General features: G+C 35.6%; 1 protein-coding gene across 1 annotated transcript in view; it reads left to right on the forward strand.

The window, feature by feature from the left end:
- The first annotated feature begins 2,452 nt into the window (after positions 1-2,452).
- LOC138331441 (uncharacterized) overlaps positions 2,453-18,738 on the forward strand; it is an 86,789-nt gene continuing 70,503 nt past the window's right edge. Inside the window, exons 1-16 of the mRNA XM_069279119.1 lie at positions 2,453-3,090; positions 3,490-3,641; positions 4,079-4,111; positions 6,171-6,344; positions 6,683-7,064; positions 7,489-7,700; positions 7,945-8,142; positions 8,346-8,467; positions 8,719-8,949; positions 10,549-10,682; positions 13,016-13,155; positions 13,323-13,443; positions 14,059-14,363; positions 14,630-14,889; positions 15,380-15,534; positions 15,857-15,982. Of these exons, the coding sequence (XP_069135220.1) occupies positions 2,566-3,090; positions 3,490-3,641; positions 4,079-4,111; positions 6,171-6,344; positions 6,683-7,064; positions 7,489-7,700; positions 7,945-8,142; positions 8,346-8,467; positions 8,719-8,949; positions 10,549-10,682; positions 13,016-13,155; positions 13,323-13,443; positions 14,059-14,363; positions 14,630-14,889; positions 15,380-15,534; positions 15,857-15,982 (3,270 nt within the window). The 5' untranslated portion in view covers positions 2,453-2,565. The remainder of the gene's footprint in view (positions 3,091-3,489; positions 3,642-4,078; positions 4,112-6,170; positions 6,345-6,682; positions 7,065-7,488; positions 7,701-7,944; positions 8,143-8,345; positions 8,468-8,718; positions 8,950-10,548; positions 10,683-13,015; positions 13,156-13,322; positions 13,444-14,058; positions 14,364-14,629; positions 14,890-15,379; positions 15,535-15,856; positions 15,983-18,738) is intronic.

Below are 18,738 nucleotides of genomic sequence, written 5' to 3' on the forward strand. Positions count from 1 at the left end.
GGTGGTATTCTAGTTTTGGAAAGTTGAGATAAATATATCTAAGCACATCACAGTGACATAATACTTCAAAATAATTCAATTTAATACATAGGCCTATCGATACTCTGATGTCAAGGAGAATTACAGATCGGAGAGCTGATCATGTATGTTATATACATGTACTCAAATATTGTACTTGACCCATTATTCTTAGTGAGGGCAGTGTAATACTCTTTACTAAGATGATACATGGTCGAATATCCGTTTGAGTATTTCATCAAATAATGTCAGACCTATCTTAGTGTGGTGGCATCCAGAGCACCAGAACACAGATTTATTCAGCTTAGATAATTATGAATTTCCAGAAATAACATACACCCATAAATGACAGGAATATGCCACCTAATAAACTAATGGCTGAAAGGTATACAGAAACTCTTTTGGTAAAATAAATGAGCAAATGTATGATACATAGGTACTGCCTCTATTACGCTGGACTGGTTCACGTCAAGTATTGTCATCTTGCATTGACAAATTTCAGAATCCGCGTGCTCAAGTAAACTTGATGGAAATGAAGGTGAACCGTTGCCTCTACAAAAAATGGAATATCGAAAAGAAAAAAAAAGAACAAATATCCAATAAACAAGTCCGAAAAATAGATGTTTACTTACCTCGCTTTCTAAATATTGTTGACAGATTAACACCGCCTCTGTATCATGCTACAATCACGCCATATTTCAGGCCATATTTCAGTTGGCGTGAGGTTGTTGTTTTGGTGCGATCGTGCTAAGTTCAACCCGAACGAGTCCGCACTTACCGGTAGCGCCCGGCAGTGGCATCGTCGGAGACCCACAGATGATCGGATACACTAGGCCTAGTAGTGCGATTACCGCTGGGTCTCCTACGGTGAAATCCTTGTAAAATGTGTGTCAATTACAGGGTTATGGAAAACGATATTTATCACCACCTTCATATCAAATTTACTCTTCCACTAACATTTTTTAGAGAAAATAGACGACTAAAATACAATGACATAGCACATAAAATGTTTCATTCTTACAAGTAACGTTATGCTCATTCAGTTAATGATTTACACCATCTTTCATCTGATAAATACGGGTACTTGTCCTGTAAAGTTTAGAAAAAATACTCCAACTGTTGCATTTATTTTTATTATTATTTTTTTTTTTTTTTTTTTGGGGGGGGGGGGGGGTACTTTAATTGGTGCTGTAGAAATCTACTTTTTTCTTGAATACTTTGGTGTATCTTATGATACCCAACGTAACAAAGAATTCACTAATTTAAAGTGAATTATATTCTGTAATATTTTCTTCTTACACTTTTATCTTAGCGCCAATCCAAATGGAATGTGTTTTTCAATATTGGGCTTCAAATTAGAAAACTTCTCTGGACATCCAACGTATATCTATCAAGAGCAGTGAGTCTTGTATCATCAGCAATTATACGTGAACATAATATATTAACACTTTTTTATCGTTTGATGAATTTTATATCGTCATAATTAACAATTATTTCAGCGCACATATTGAACAAATATGGCACCATAGGATCTCCTTGCCTACACCCATCGTGGATTGGTTGGAAACGGATAGGAAATATATACCACTTTGTAAGATTGCTGGATTGTCATTAAACAATTTGATCCATCTAATGGGGTACAAACCCCCGGTAAATTTGGGTCGGGGTGCAAAAGGAAGTCATTCTTTTTATTTAGGCCATTTTTAATATTTTCGGGTTATTAATCGTACGTGATTGGTCTGCAATAATGGCAAGCTTGCAGTTAGGTAATTTGCAGCAAGGGAATCAAAAGGTGTTTTTTTTCCATAAGATGATGTTTCTGATTAGATGTTATATATTTTTGTACAGTAAAATTGATAATAACGATGCAAAAATACTCACCACATGCATAGGAGCTATAATTTAAATGATTTATATATATACACAGTATTCATGTAGATCTACTTTTTAAAAAAAACCTGCATAAAATGCACTTCAATACTTAATGTCACGTGAATTTCCAATAGCTAACAATGTTGTTTATGATAGTTTACAACGTTTTCAGGCAGCGACTAGTTTCTTTGCTAATTTGTTGTAGATGACTCAGGGCTCTCCGAGGCATCCAGAACACACCGGACTGCATTTAGTATGTCTCAGTTTAATATGTCATGTCAGGCAAACGCTTGTTTTGATCATATTTCACGGGGGCCAAATGGTAGACTATCACAAACCTGACAAGTGGAAACGTATATGCCTAATAAGCAACTAATATACTGACATGTCTATCAACCTTTGTTTAAATTACATTCCCACATGTAATATAAATGAATTAACAGGAGAGAAATTATTAATTAATGTAAAAAGAGAAAATCATTACATGAAAACTGTAACTGACATATTACATGGCGTGATTGTCGTGGTTTGAATGCAAGGTGCTCCATCCGGGTTACCGCTGTTACCAACAACAACAATATGGCGGCGTGCATGTTATAGACAGATTTACTTCTGTTAGAAAGCAATGTTTTTTTTTATAGAATTAGGATTGTTCGAGTGAAATAACTTAGCATCATGGATGAACGCCATTGGTGGATAGCTGGTAAAATCCAGGAAACATTTAAGATAGGCGGCTATGACAATCCAACGCTGCTGGAGGATTTTATGACAGAGGAAGGAACGCTCACAAAGATTAACCGTTTCCTGAAATCGAGTGGTCCATGTCGTCTTTTCTTTTATTCAGAAAAACCGGAAAGTTCGACATTGTCATCGAGAGAATTGTATGTCACTGGAACGCTAGCTGCGTTAAAAGATGTGAATTTAGATAATGTAAACATTCTTTACTTTCTCAGAAACCGAGTAGACAAAGATGTGGATGCTCATCGGATGGAACGAGATGTCTTCTGTGGAGAGCTCAAACACAATACTATCGAAACACTCACTGCACTGTTGTCCGACGTTTACCTTCCGCTTATTAAGGCACAGAAAGAATGGGGAGAGTGCAACAATGAATGCCAAACTAACCTTACACATAGCATGGACAAATTTTTGACAGCTTTAAATGAGTCCACTGCATCCATGCAAACTTCAAAACAGTTGGTGAGTTTGAACAATACAGTAGGCCTAGATGACAAAAAGAAGTCAAGCCGCTTTGTCCCTAATAAATTAATTAGCACTAATATAAGATATTTCCATTTTTTCATATTCAAGTATCTGACCGAATCATGAATGAGGTTGGTCTGCATTACCATATATACAGTATAGCAAGAACATGGTTTTAATATTTTGAATAAATTGTAAGTGATTATAAATCTTTAATATTGCTTTTCAACACTCTATCACTTCTGAACATTTAAATGGAAGATTTGTTTTTCATTAGCATTTATGTAACAGAACAGATTGAGCATAAGAGAAGTTCTCTCTACTGGAGAGGTATATTGTGGCTAGCATTCACCAGGGTTACTTTTAATTTCATCATTTCCCATTATATAATACCAGATGCTCAAACAGCCAGAAAATGTGATTTTGAATGACTTCAAACAACAAAGAGCTGCAGCCCTGGATCCCCAGTTGATAAGTCAGTATGAAGAACTTGTGAATGACTGGATGAATACAATTGAAACAACACTAAATGATACCTCTGATGAAAGGTAAACATTTTATTTTTGCTTTCATTATATAATTCTGATCACGCTTTAATTATCATATGATATATATAGACACTTCATTTCTGCATTTTCCTAAAGTAAAAACAGTTTCAATAATGGCTCATTGAAGGAAATATTTTTGAATGTGTGCATGCTAGTTTCATAAAATCTCTCACAGCTTTGATAGACCGAGAATTTTAAAGAAATCTTATTCAATTTTGAATGTGTGGCTTTGCTTATACAGTCATTTTTTCTCAGCCAATTCCACATTCATCAAATCTAAAGTTCCTTGGCTGTAAATTTTTGTTTAGATTCTGTGTCTTATTACAGAATGCATTGTGTTACTTAACGACACCTTTCATTTATGTCATTAATCAATGATATGATTTATCTTCTGATTTATAAATCAGACATTAATGTAACATGTAATGCTTTTCTAGGAAAGTGGCATTTCCAGATGAACCAGCCTCTAGGTGATTCTATTTATGTGTAGCTCTAGTTTATTATAGAGTTTGCTGTTGATGAAATAGTTATACTTGTTGGATGTTATTGTGTACTTTAATAATGAATAATGCTACACAACTCAAGAGATTTGGGTCAGAAAGCTAACCTGTTTGTATAGAGTGGAAACTCAATGCTGTGTATTAATGCTGTAACCAAGAAGACTTATTTTATCACACCTGATATTAGAATGTAGGCGCTTTGCTTGCTGTCGTTAGTATGTGGTTATATAGATAATGCTTTTGAGTATGATTTCATCACTACTTATTTGATAATCATCAGCTAGTCATTACCAGTAGGCTTTAATTAGTCCAGCAATACTGTGTTGAAATGTCGTGTATTGTTCACATCCCGTTTTGTTTACATTGTTGGACTACCTGGTAAATATTTTTCATCTGAATGCTGCAATAACTGCATTATAACAAATGAACATATAAGTGTTCTTTTTGCTGCTTTTTTTTTATCTTATGTGCAGTTTATGACAAAAATGGATATGTGTAAATTTTGCAGCAGCTATAGTTTTCTATTTACGTTGGTTATCAACTTCTCCCAAAACACAAGTGCTATTACAACCTGGAACATATACCTTGATTTGTGTATTTGACATTTTCACTCAAATAAATTACATTTGCAGAGTTCATGCTCCTACATTTTATATTTGATCTGTTGACTGTGCAGGCATCATGTCATGCTAATCTTTATTTTACCACAATATACTTGATATCAATGTATTGGTTTTTTTGTGTGTGTGTTAAGTTTGAATTAGTAACAGTTTTCCAAAACACTAATCAACTGTAGACCTGTAGAAATCAAGCATAAAAATTCCTTGAGTGATTAACGTTTTTTTATGAATTGCAAAGTTTTCATAGAATATAGTTATCACTTATATACCTAAAATATAAAAAGAAAGAAAAAACAAAACAAAATTACCTGCATGCTTTTTTATCTTGGATATATAAAAGATGAATGATGTATTATAAGATTTATCACTATAATATCGTTATATATTTATTTTATATTATATTTATACTATTTAAAATATTTAGACAAAGGGTTGTATCAATTTAGTTATATTAACAGAGTCTGAATATTCAAAGCACATCTCAGATTCACAATTGCTTCTTTTTAATTTGTTTACCTTAGAAAGTGAACTGATGAAAATAAGTAAATAACAATGATAATTTCCAAACTCAAAATTTCTTATGTAGGTGGTTATGATATATGTACACATACCAGTGCTGGTATAGATAAAACCCAGTAAATGTTGCATGTATATAAATTGACAAGCGAATAAAATTACATTGAGTGAAACAAACTGTGTATTCCATAAGAGTATGGTTGAATATTCAGATTCTGGTGCATGTTGACATCCAGAAGTGGATCAAGAGTTTGCTTTCTAACTTATTGGAAATGGGAATGAATGGCAGTATTGTATTCCTTTATATAGAGAAAAGATTGTTTGTGAATAGTTGATATATATCTGCATAAGTATGCCAGATGTAGTGTGAGAATTGTTTTATCAATTATTAGAACAGATTTAGACAGAGGTATTTATTGGAGGATATGTTGAATAACCAACAAATTATTTCTTTTTATAAGGTTTTAAGATATCTTAGGTATCATTTAAAAAGTTAAAAGCTTGTAATTGGTTTAAGAAAGGGGAGATAATTTTGTTGATGTCTATCTAAGTAGCTGGTAGATGTTTGAAAGAAGGGGAGATAATTTTAGAAATTGAATTATTTTGTGCCACTTTTTGTGACAAAAGGTTTTTATGTTATATAATTAATCAACTTTAATATGTATAGAAGCAGGGAAAAAACATTATTTACTAGAGGAGATTGAAGTGTGCTATTAACTGGTTTGGGTTTTGACAAAGTGATTGACCGTTTTATCTTGATACACAAGACCAGTTGTAAACCGGTGTTGTGTTTTCATCATGTTCTTGATAAAGAAATAGATGAAAATCTTGAAATGCGTAATTGATAGCTTGTAATCATTCAGGAATTAATTTCTGTCTGTGTACTTCCTCAGATTTTTGGACCCAAATGCAGGACCACTGTCGGAGCTGGAACGATGGCGCCGACGTCAGCGACTTCTGACAAACATCACAGAACAGCTAAAGAGCAAAGAGTGCAAGGCGGTCATAGGAGTTCTGATCACAGTCAAGTCCAGACTTCTCAAAAAATGGAAGAATGTTGATGCATCGTATGTACTTTCGTTTTGCCATATACGATGTGTTGGGTTTTAATGATTACTAAGCTTATTCAAAGGAATGACCTTGACCTATCTACAAGATCAAAACGAATTTGCTAAATTGCTTAACAAATACAATCATATTTCTAAAACCTAAATGTCAAATTGTCATAATATTGGTTCAGGGTGAGGAAAAAATATTGGTTCAGGGGTTTTCTGGTTTTGAAAGGTTACCAGGATGTGAAAATTCGAAGATACCCTTTTTGACCAGCGATTGGTAATGAAATAAATTTACTTTTATTACGGATGAAATACATGCAGATTCTAAAAACACCATTTTTGTTTTGCAGAATCACTGATGCCATGAATGACACTAAGGACAAAGTGAAATATCTTGAGTCGCTGAGACGCCATTTTGACCAACTGTACCACGATGCCACGCCGGCCTCCATCATCAACAATGCTATTCCTGGTATCACCAATAGTGTGAGGCAGATGGACTCTATCTCGCGGTACTATGCTCGCGTGGGCTTCCTTGGCCTCATGTTCACCAAGATTACCAACCAGTTGGTTCTGGCATGCAAGGAGTACATCAAAAACTGTACCATCACGGTGTACGATGGCGATGAGTTATGGGATAGAATTGGCGAGGAGATTCGTAGTCGAGACACAATTCCAACTGTTGATACTCAGCATAAGTTCCTCAAGAGCCAAGTAGAAGCAAACCTGAAGGTAGATACCACATGTATCTACAAATAACCGAGTCATGAATAAAACCAATTCCTTTAGAAATTCAATGCAGCAACCATTTTTGCTACAACTTTTAAACCCTTGGTTAGAACATTTTGCTCACTTTTGACTCAAAGCTGCCTTCCATATTACAACAGCGTCATCCCTCTAAGGAAACTATTTTCCCTTTTTAAATTCTATTTTTAGTACAAATTCTTAAGAAATTGAATTTTGCAGTTTTAACCCTAAGCTACCTAAAATGACATATAAATAGTTCCATTATCAAATAAAACCACAATTTTGAAGATTATCAGTAACAATATACCTAAAAAAGTAATACACATAAGATTGGCTGTATCCAAGCATAATACTGTTATAAAATACATCTTCACACACTTACTTTGTACACTGTACTTTGATTTTTAAGAATGGTCCAACTCGCGGGAAAAGTAAGGAAGGAAAGGATCTAGGCCTGCAGGATGACAGTCTGTTTGGGCGTCTGAAAGCCTGCCTAACCCTCCAGGGTTACTACCGCGAGATGCTCCGGTCCTTGAAGGATGCCTTGGGACAAAGCCAAAACCTGTCCCATTTCCCTTCTCTTAGTAGTGTAGGAGGACCAGGGAGTTTTACTGGATCTAAGTAAGTACATTGATATTGTAACAAAGGATTCGTTGTTTAACTGAGTAACCAGCTGATGAATTCTAAAAGTCGTTTAAAAATTAGAGTTCATTCGATAAATCATTTCAATGTTAGACGGCTGGGATCAATTTCTGCTGGTGGTACTGATTTGTAAATGAAAACATGTGAAAACAAAATATTTGAACTATATTTATTTATGTCCAAATCTTGAATTAAATGAAATAAATTTTGTGACCAATTCTAGGCCAAAGCCAGGTACCAGTGGGGCGTCACGAGGAACCAGCATGTCCCCTAAGAAGGGTCAGTCGATCATGATAGCAGACACCCAGGGACACGGAGTATCAATTGCTGATGAGGAGGCCATCATGTCTCACATGGATTCCTTCTGTAACCGTATCCGTCAACTGATGGATGTTATCAACACGCTAGCCCAGTACAACAAGTATGCTTACAAACTCCATTGGTAGCAAACTTATACTTTCATGATTGTTTTTTTTTTTATACTCTAAAGCCTTTTAGAGAAATTTTGTCTGAAAGAATAAAGTCTAAATTAATATTTTCAAAGTGCGGAAAAACAATAATAAAAATTTACATAATATGTGTGATTTAAATTCATATTTAATATTCATTAATTTTTGCCTATAGAATGGTACACTCTACAACGGGAATACCTCGCCTGAGAAAGGAGGATCTGATAAATGAAGATGAGAATGAGAAAGATGTCTATAAGTATCGTAAACGCCAACAGGAAGCTCTCAAGGCTGCCAGTGAGTCATTATTTCTTCATAGTAATTGGTTATATAACTGTTATAACCCAAATTTAATTTTAGATCATGTTTATATTCAGACTTTAAAGATTTATTGCAATGTTATCTATAAATCAATGTAGAATTGTGTAGAAATATCAATAATAAATTTACTGAAACTGTAATGTATTCATGAATTTGTGCATTTATTATTGTTGATGTATTGAAGTTTGTGTGTATCTTGTGTAATAACTTGTACACCTCCACTGTAGTGGTATATGAGGATGAGGAAGCAGAAGGTGGTGTGACATCTATACAGATTACTTCCCCTGAACGGAGCCTCGGAGCGATAGCAGAAGATGAAGAGAACCAGGATGACCCTGGATCTGACCAAGAGGATGTTGCTACAGAGAAGAAAGAGGTTCCACCTGATCCAACGGATGATGTTTTTGATGTGACCAATGGAAAGCAGGGACTTAGTGATGAGGAAGTGGCCATTATAAGTAAGATAGTCACAGATTCTGTCATTTCTCAAATCATATACAGTCAAACCTGCTCTAACAAGCGCCTGTATATAACGACCGCCTGTCTATAACGAACGGTTTTTAGACTCCCCGTGCGTTTTTACTATTTAATGGCACTGTGCATAACGACCACCTGTCTAATGTGGCTAACGACCGGTCGTTTTAGCCCCGTCAAAGTTGTATAACGACCGGTCGCTGAGATCGACTTTTCGAGTACCGAGTACAGTGTGTGTGTAGTAGCGTCCCTTTGACCTACTTCCGGTAATTAACTCCCTTTGTAAGCAAATGGCAGCCATTACTGAAGCCCAAGCTATGAATTGTTTATACAGTACTGTTTGGTTTATAACCTAGCGGTCGTAACATTTGAGGTACAAATATGGTTGCCAACTTAAGGATGGAAGTTTTAACGACCGTGTATGACCATCAAAGACTGAAATAATGTTTGGTCGAGAATGCCTTGTGCACGAAAAGATCACTCGTAAAGCGTGATTTTGAAGCCACAACTCGGATGATACGGTAGGCAAAATAAAGCATGCCAATTTATTTAATGTGTTTCGTTATATTCATTGTCGATATTTAGCATTGTTTTATTACTAAGAAATGGCTGTACTTAAGGTTTTTCAAATTAGGCCTTTAAAGTTACGTTCTTCTTCTTTACATTAGAGTCAGTCGGATTATCGCCCGATGTAACCCGGGTATTCTCGATGTGTTTATAAGATATACGGTCCCATTTCTTGTAGAAATGTTACTGAAAATTAATATGTGTACCTGCATTGTGATTTTAATAGTTTTGAAACATTATATTGTGAGAAAATGCCTCCAAATCGATCTTTCATGTTCCGAGATTAATCCGTCAAAACTGGTTACACTGCAACATTACATACGACTTGCCAGCGAGAATGTGTTGTAAAAAAAATATTACAGGCATACGTTGTCTGAAAATAATCGTTCAAAGATAATTCCAGGCCATGTGAAGTCAGTAATTAGGTAATGATTATGTTCAAAGCTGAAAAAATCTACTAGGTATCAAAACGAGTTGTTTTTGTTATGATCGAAATTTCCGATTGCATTAAAATAAAACGAATACAAATAACGAAAATATATTGACACAATTATTTCTTAGATAATGCATGGCAATAAATATATACACATCCAGTAGCAGGACTGTTTTGTATTAATACAATTCTGTTTTATTTACTGGCTCGTTGGTTGGCACGAAAGCCCCAACCTGTCTATAAAGGCAACCTGTCTATAGTGACCGTTTTTCTGTCTCCCCTTCAGTGGTCGTTATAGACAGGTTTGACTGTACTAATGAACAAATCTGTCACAATGCATCATTGTATCTTTGTTTCACCATTATAACATATTGATCTATAAATTGACCCATGCATGCCTTGTGATGAGTTCATCTACCCATGTTAATTGCAGTTCTGTTATTAAGGAATTCATAAACTGATGCAATTTCACATTAAGCCTACCTACAGTATAAAGACAAAGGGTGCTGGATCTCATTGATGTTATATATCTTTGATAATTTTGTTGTTGATATGTAGTTTTTTTTACACCATTTTTCAATAGGGAAGTATTTTCCTGAAGAAGAAGAGGATGAAGGTCCCAGTATATCTTACACAGTGGCTAAACATCACGAAAGTATGATGAAGGCTATGAGTGAAAATGTCACTACCAAAACCATGCTGGATGTGGAATCTAAGGTAATTCACAAATCAAAATAAAAAGCAATTTATTCTAATGGTATTTTTAGCCCACCATCATCAGATGGTGGGCTATTCAAATCGCCCTGCGTCCGTGGTCCGTCGTCCGTTGTCCGCCGTCCGTCGTCCGTCCGTAAACAATGCTTGTTATCACTATTTCTTAAAAACTGCCGCAGGGATTTTGTTCAAACTTCACATGGAGGGTCCCCTTGGTCCATATTTGTGCCATACAGATTTTGAGGCTGATCGGAAAAACAAGATGGCCGCCAGGCAGCCATCTTTGATTTTGGCAGTTGAAGTTTGTTATCAATATTTCTTGAGAACTACTGAAGGGATTTTGTTCAAACTTCACATGGAGGTTACCCTTGGTCCCTAGTTGTGCCATACAGATTTTTAGGCTGATCGGAAAATCAAGATGGCCGCCAGGCAGCCATCTTTGATTTTGGCAGTTAAAGTTTGTTATCAATATTTCTTGAGAACTATTTAAGGGATTTTGTTCAAACTTCACATGGAGGGTCCCCTTGGTCCATATTTGTGCCATACAGATTTTGAGGCTGATCCGAAAAACAAGATGGCCGCCAGGCAGCCATCTTTGATTTTGGCAGTTGAAGTTTGTTATCAATATTTCTTGAGAACTACTGAAGGGATTTTGTTCAAACTTCACATGGAGGTTACCCTTGGTCCCTAGTTGTGCCATACAGATTTTGAGGCTGATCGGAAAAACAAGATGGCCGCCAGGCAGCCATCTTTGATTTTGGCAGTTAAAGTTTGTTATCAATATTTCTTGAGAACTACTGAAGGGATTTTGTTCAAACTTCACATGGAGGTTACCCTTGGTCCCTAGTTGTGCCATACAGATTTTGAGGCTGATCGGAAAAACAAGATGGCCGCCAGGCAGCCATCTTTGATTTTGGCAGTTGAAGTTTGTTATCGATATTTCTTGAGAACTACTGAAGGGATTTTGTTCAAACTTCACATGGAGGTTACCCTTGGTCCCTATTTGTGCCATACAGATTTTTAGGCTGATCGGAAAAACAAGATGGCCGCCAGGCAGCCATCTTTGATTTTGGCAGTTGAAGTTTGTTATCGATATTTCTTGAGAACTACTAAAGGAATTTTGTTCAAACTTCACATGGAGGTTACCCTTGGTCCCTATTTGTGCCATACAGATTTTGAGGCTGATCTTGGATTTTGAAAGTTAAGGTTTGATATCCCCATTTCTCAAAAAGTGCTGAAGGGATCTTTCTCAAATTTAATATGTAGGTTTCCCTAGGGCCCTTGTTGTGCATATTGCATTTTTGGACCAATTGGATTTTGATAGTTAAAGTTTGTTATCGCTATTTCTCAGATAGTACTGAAGGGATCTTTCTCAAATTTCATATGTAGGTTCCCCTAGGGCCCTAGTTGTGCATATTGCATTTTGGGACCAAACGGTCAACAAGATGGCCGCCAGGCAGCCATCTTGGATTTTGATAGTTAAAGTTTGTTATCGCTATTTCTCAGAAAGTACTGAAGGGATCTGTCTCAAATTTCATATGTAGGTTCCCCTAGGGCCCTAGTTGTGCATATTGCATTTTGGGACCAAACGGTCAACAAGATGGCCGCCAGGCAGCCATCTTGGATTTTGATACTTAAAGTTTGTTATCGCTATTTCTCAGAAAGTACTGAAGGGATCTTTCTCAAATTTCATATGTAGGTTCCCCTAGGGCCCTAGGTGTGCATATTGCGTTTTGGGACCGATCGGTCAACAAGATGGCCGCCAGGCAGCCATCTTGGATTTTGATAGTTAAAGATTGTTATCGCTATTTCTCACAAAGTACTGAAGGGATCTTTCTCAAATTTCAAATGTAGGTTCCCCTAGGGCTCTAGTTGTGCATAATGCGTTTTTGGATCGATCAGTCAACAAAATGGCCGCCAGGCTGCCATCTTGGATTTTGATAGTTAAAGTTTGGTATCGCTATTTCTCAGAAAGTACTGAAGGGATCTTTCTCAAATTTCATATGTAGGTTCCCCTAGGTTCCGCCAGGCAGCCATCTTGGATTTTGATAGTTGAAGTTTGTTACTGCTATTTCTCAGAAAATACTGAAGCGATCTGTCTCAAATTTTATATGTAGTATGTTTGCAAAAGTTTGAAAAGCAGAGAAAAGATCCCTCTTTCCATTGTCAGACATAGATCCTTCTTTGGTGGTCGCCAAGATCCCTCTGGGATCTCTTGTTATAAATATTTTCCTATGCAAATTTCAACTTTTTATTAAGATAGAAAAAAGGAATTAGAAAATTAGCCAATGGTAGGCTTCTTTTTGTATCTATTTTTGTTAATTTCTTTTTTCTAGGATAGAGACAAGTTTGATGAATATTACGCCAACTTTGCTGCAACAGTTCAAGAACTGGAGACTTTCATGGCTGCCTACTTGCACGCTATATTTCTGAGAAAGAAAATGAAGACAACACTAGGACTAGACATCATTACAAGGTTTGTTGAACCTTTAGATATTACACACATAATATTTCAACTCTCAATAATTTCTGCAATAAATCTTGGGAAATAAATCATACTGGAACATAGAAAAAGGCCACAACACATAACTGTACTATATCTATGATCTAAAAGTATTGATTGATTCTAAAATTGTATTTCAGGTTCACACCTATCCAAAGCCGGCCAGGTATCCGAGCTCACATTGCAGAGAAATTTGTGGAGATCTTTAACTGGTACGAGACTGACCTTGAGGAGGTTCACAACATCTATGAAACACATAAGGTGTGTAAAAACTTTATTTGCATTCTGATTGATAAAAAGAATAAAAAGAAGAAATATCATAGTTAAATTTAAAGTGAATAGTCGGGCACAGAAAACCAGTCTAAATGCGTTCATTGGCCTTCCAAAAGTTCTCACATATTAATACGACGGTCAAGGTCTGCTTACGTTTCCCAGTTCTGACCATTGAAATAAAGAAAAGTTGAAAGCATTGAAAGCGAGGCTGCGTGGAAATGTAGCCACGGACATGGTCAGCCGGGAGGACATTTTAGGATTCCTATACTTTAAATTAATTTCTACGTACGCAGACAGATTTTGACGGGAAAGTTTATTTTTCTATTCCATAAGAAATTATACTGGATACTTTCACACCATTTTTTCCGACTTAAGCCATCCTTGCCCGACTGTTCACTTTAAGTTCTGAAAGTTGTTTTATGTCCATGATGAAAATTAAGTAAAATTTTTAATTATGATTCATGATGACACTATTATTATAATGTAGGAGTTGAATTTATAATCAGTCTTACTTCAGATTTAAATCCTGCGTAATCAGTACTTTGAACACAACTATATTGTATGTAGTGAAGTGAATCCATTTGCGTTCTCATCCATTCACAGGAGAACCCCCAGATGGTGAGGAATGCTCCTCCTGTAGCGGGTGCCATTCACTGGTCAAGACAGCTCCTCAAGAGAATTGAGGACCCCATGAAGGTGTTCCGTGATAACCGGGCGATCAACCAGTTAGGTGATTTTGGTCGAATTGTGAGGATTTATAACAGACTAGCTACAGCTCTGGTGACATTTGAAAGTCTCTGGTTCACACAGTGGAAGAACAGGATAGAGCAGGCACGCAGTGGTCTCCGGGCTACGCTGTTTGTACGCCATCCAACCACAGACGAAATCGTCGTTAACGCCGATGAAAGGTAATCCATTTCCTGGTTTGAAGATAAGATATATTATTGATGTTATTTTAAACTTATGAAAAAATCTGGTGTTTATGCAAAATTTTCTTTTCAATGTAGCAAATATTTGTTACCTGTAAATGTTTAACCGTTTATATACTAGTGATAATGGTTTTAAAATATAATAATACTTGTCTGTTACCAAATGATGTTCTTGTCAGTTTACTATGAAAGTGAAAGCTCTACATCTTGTTAATGTACTAAAAGTGTGATATTTGCATTACCAGAGTACTAGAACTAATTCATGAAGCTAAATGGCTGACCCGTCTAGGGATCCAGATTCCCGAATCAGCTGTGTCAATCATGCAGCAAGAGTCACGCTTCAAGAACTACAAGTCTCACCTGGAGCTTGTGCTGAACGAGTATCGAGAAGTCTGCTCGTCCATCCCCGACCCTCTCATCAAACTCTTCACACCACACATGGAGTTTGTGGAGCAACAACTTCAGCCTGGTCTCACAACATTGGCCTGGAACAGCATGAATATAGGTCAGTAGGTCAAGGTTTCACGATATATAGGACAATATATAGAACAGCATGAATATGGGTCAGTAGGTCAAGGTTGAGCAATATATAGGTCAAGATAAAGAACAGCATGAATATAGGTCAGTAGGTCAAGGTTTAGCAATATATAGGTCAAGATAAAGAACAGCATGAATATAGGTCAGTAGGTCAAGGTTTAGCAATATATAGGTCAAGATAAAGAACAGCATGAATATAGGTCAGAAAGTAAAATTTTAATAGTACATTGGTCAAAATATAAAACATGAATAAAGTTTGAATAAAGTTCAAGGCAGGGAAAAGTATAGATATATAACGTTAACAGTTGTTATATAGGTTAAGACAGAAATTGTTTATTACATAAATATATTGGCTATAAAGGTTTGGGTTAATATAAATATAGGTCACCATAATATTGGTCAAAGTAGGAAAAAGCTTGAATACAAGTCATCGTCTATCCTGAATTTTTTTTTTATAGATGCTTTCTTACACCAAATCCATTCTGCCACTCAAAAGCTGAAAGGAATGCAACAAAAAGTTCATCAGATCATGGAGCAAGATATCTATGGAACTTTGGATAACATCAGGAACTTCTACCTCTTTGATTACGAGGAGGCTATCTCAAGGTCATGGGTAAGTAGTCTATTCATTTAATTATAGAATTAGATTTTTTATAGCACAGATAATGATATCAAAGATTGGATGAGCTCATGCATACTATATAGTGTATATCTAATGCTGGAAGATATTGTCTAAAGGAAAATAACTTTAATGTTCTAAACTAATTGATTGACTTTCTGCTAAGTGCAAACAACAGTAAATATTAAAGCAAAGTTTGCTATTTATTTCAAAGAAAAAAATTCCAAACTAACTAACCATACCATGGAAGCACCAAACCCTTTATAAGTCTATAAGTCATATTCAAAATAGATCAAATTTTCTTATGATATTTTAGCCTCCACTTGAGTTTCGGGACAAGATGTTGCGGAGCATTCAGTCACGCTCGGAGACACTGAAAGAGTCTGTGGAGTCTGTGTTATCTGGTCTACAGAGAATAGCAAATACTCTGGCTACGAGGAAGGTCAGTACCATGTAAATGTATTTAACCCTTTTTTTGTCCAAAATAGCTGTCTTGCTTGATAGTTATGTAAATGGAGTAAAGGTGAATTCATCACCATATTTGTATGTTGAAAGCCTGCTTGCTCGGTCAGCTGTTATTAAGTGCATGTTGTGTGATTTTTAAGAAAAAATTATTTATTGTACAAATTAATTTGTTATGAGTAAATCCCTTTGTACTAATAAACAGATATGATAAACATACAGATATTATCTTTTTATTTCCTCATTTTTTACCAAATTAAAAGAAAAAATAAAAAATAAAAAAACATTTCATTTTCTTACCATAAGGTAAGTTTCAAAGATGAAGAAAAACATTATTTTTTTTAATTATGTAATTTAAATAAAATAACAATGTTAAAACAGGCGGTCATTTGTTTCCAGGAGTACTCGATATTATCCCTCTATTCCCTGACTGCCGCAAAACGCGTTGCAACCAAGCTCAAGAAAATTACCCGATTGGAAAAACGTTTCCCGATCTCCCCTGCCTTAAGTTCCCCAGTGGTTGGAACCTGTTATTCTATTATTGTTTCAAATCCATCCTTAGCTGCATGTACTAGTTATTCTTTTCTCTAAAAAATCAACAGAACTTTGTTAATGAAGGATGATTATCATTTTAAGACAAAAGGATGTTTCTTAATAATAACTTTTCATAATTAGTTTAGAGTTAAAGATCTGTTTAATGACTTTGTAAATTTTACAATAGCAAACTTTTGATCAGAAATCTGATTTCTCTGAGGATATTTTGTACTGTTTCCTGATATAGATTTGTTTTGTCCTAGTAATAAAGTTCTGTTGTCTTTCTCATCAGTTTATCATGGTGATATTTCTCCTTTCAGATTTCTGGGTGTTGAGGGTTTTGTTTATAATTCTTGATATGAAATTCTTCAATTGTCTTATTGTGTTTTGTTATCATCGTCTGTCAGTGGTATTGAGTTGAGTTCTGTCTTTCTTATATTTCTTCACACAAGGAACAATTTAAGCATTATTGAAGTTTGGGAATCTATTTTGAATTCATGTTTTGTTACAAGGCATGTTTAATGTTGTTTCTGTTTCTATATATCTTTGAGTGGAATGATTACATCATTAAACAGTAATTAATGTCAAATTTTGATAAACACTAAAACCTGCTTTTGTGACCACCTCTGAAAGATCTTCTGCTAGACCACATTTCATGAGTTCCACATGAACAATTTTGAGTAAAATGTGACTAGGTATAAGGACCGCTTGATTATAAAGACCCCCATTTCTCCATCCGTCGGGTGGTCTTTATAGACAGGGTTGACTACAATATCAAATTGATGTGTTTTAGCCTTTCTATATAACACATGTTACCACATAGATTTTAACCTTTCCCAACTTTTTACTAACAATAATGTTTACCAGCTTGTATCGGCGCACGACACAGGGTGTCACTGCATGTATAGCCTTTTGAAGCACCAACTGTTTCAGTGATCATACATACTGCTGAAGGGTTAACACATAGAGGTTTTTTTATGTCGGTGGTATATCTTTTATATACTTATTAGGCTGATTGCTTAGTAGGGATATTGTGCCAGTGACATCATGATGGTGAAGGTGGCGTATTAAAGTTTTTTCTTGGTTACTTCAAATTCTTTTATTTTGCAGCTGCTCCAAATTCAATCAGTGAATTCAGTTTTAATTTGGTCCTGTATCTGTTTTAATTAGGATAATTCCATAGGAATAAAGATGAAATTTGTAGAGACCTAACCTAACAATATAAACATTCTGAATACCTAATAGGTAGTAAACATGGATTTTTGACGAGGATGGCCAAAGAGTGTGGATTCTTTTATGAATAAATCTTGAAAATTGTTTTTAAAATACTAAGTTTTGAAACTGACTAAGGAAAATTGCTCAAAGGGAAACCTTGACATAAGGATTTTTGTTAATGATGTATAATATACATGTATCATCAACAAATATTGTATTACAATTGTTTCGGCTACAGTAGATCATCAACGGTTCAGTATGTAATTATAGGTCTGTTCTGATTGTAGAATGAAAATCCCAGCAAGTCTAAAAAGATGGCTATGATGATGGACGAAATGGAAGCCATGAGAGAACGACAGAAGATAGAGGAGGAAGAAAACAATATAGCTGAACTCATTGGTGAGTTTGAGGATAGTTCTAACATAACTCACTATTACCTTACTGTTAGCCACGTCATACCATTAGCCTAAGAGTTATTGACCTTTCTTCTATAACTGGCTGTGCTAGGACCAGTTTCATCAACATTCCTTGATTTTTAAATAATTTCTAACTTGAAATTCCACACAGATGGCATTACTGAAGTTAGGATAAAAATCTTAGATAATTGAAAGTGAATTTCCTTGAAACATTTCTTAAAATTCTAGAACATTGATGAATCTGGGCCCTGATACGGTCTTCTTGTCAACTCTAGTTCTGAATTGAATTTTGACAGGGGTTTTAACCAGGTTGTGTTCTGGTATCACTAAATGTTGTATTTTGATTATATGATACTTATGATATAGACAACGGTTACCAGAAAAGGTTTTTTATACCAAATATTAAAATCTATTTATACTTATGAATGGCAGCCCACTACCGTGACCATGTATACCAAGCTGTCCTCGCAGCCACATGTAAGTCCCTGGCTACACTCGGAGAGAGTACAGGCTGTGATAGTGAGGTCATCCGGGCGGTCAGTGCAATGTCAATGGGGTCAACACCTCGGGA

This window comes from Argopecten irradians, chromosome 1 (assembly GCF_041381155.1).
Source record: "Argopecten irradians isolate NY chromosome 1, Ai_NY, whole genome shotgun sequence".
Classification (NCBI taxonomy): Eukaryota; Metazoa; Mollusca; class Bivalvia; order Pectinida; family Pectinidae; genus Argopecten; species Argopecten irradians.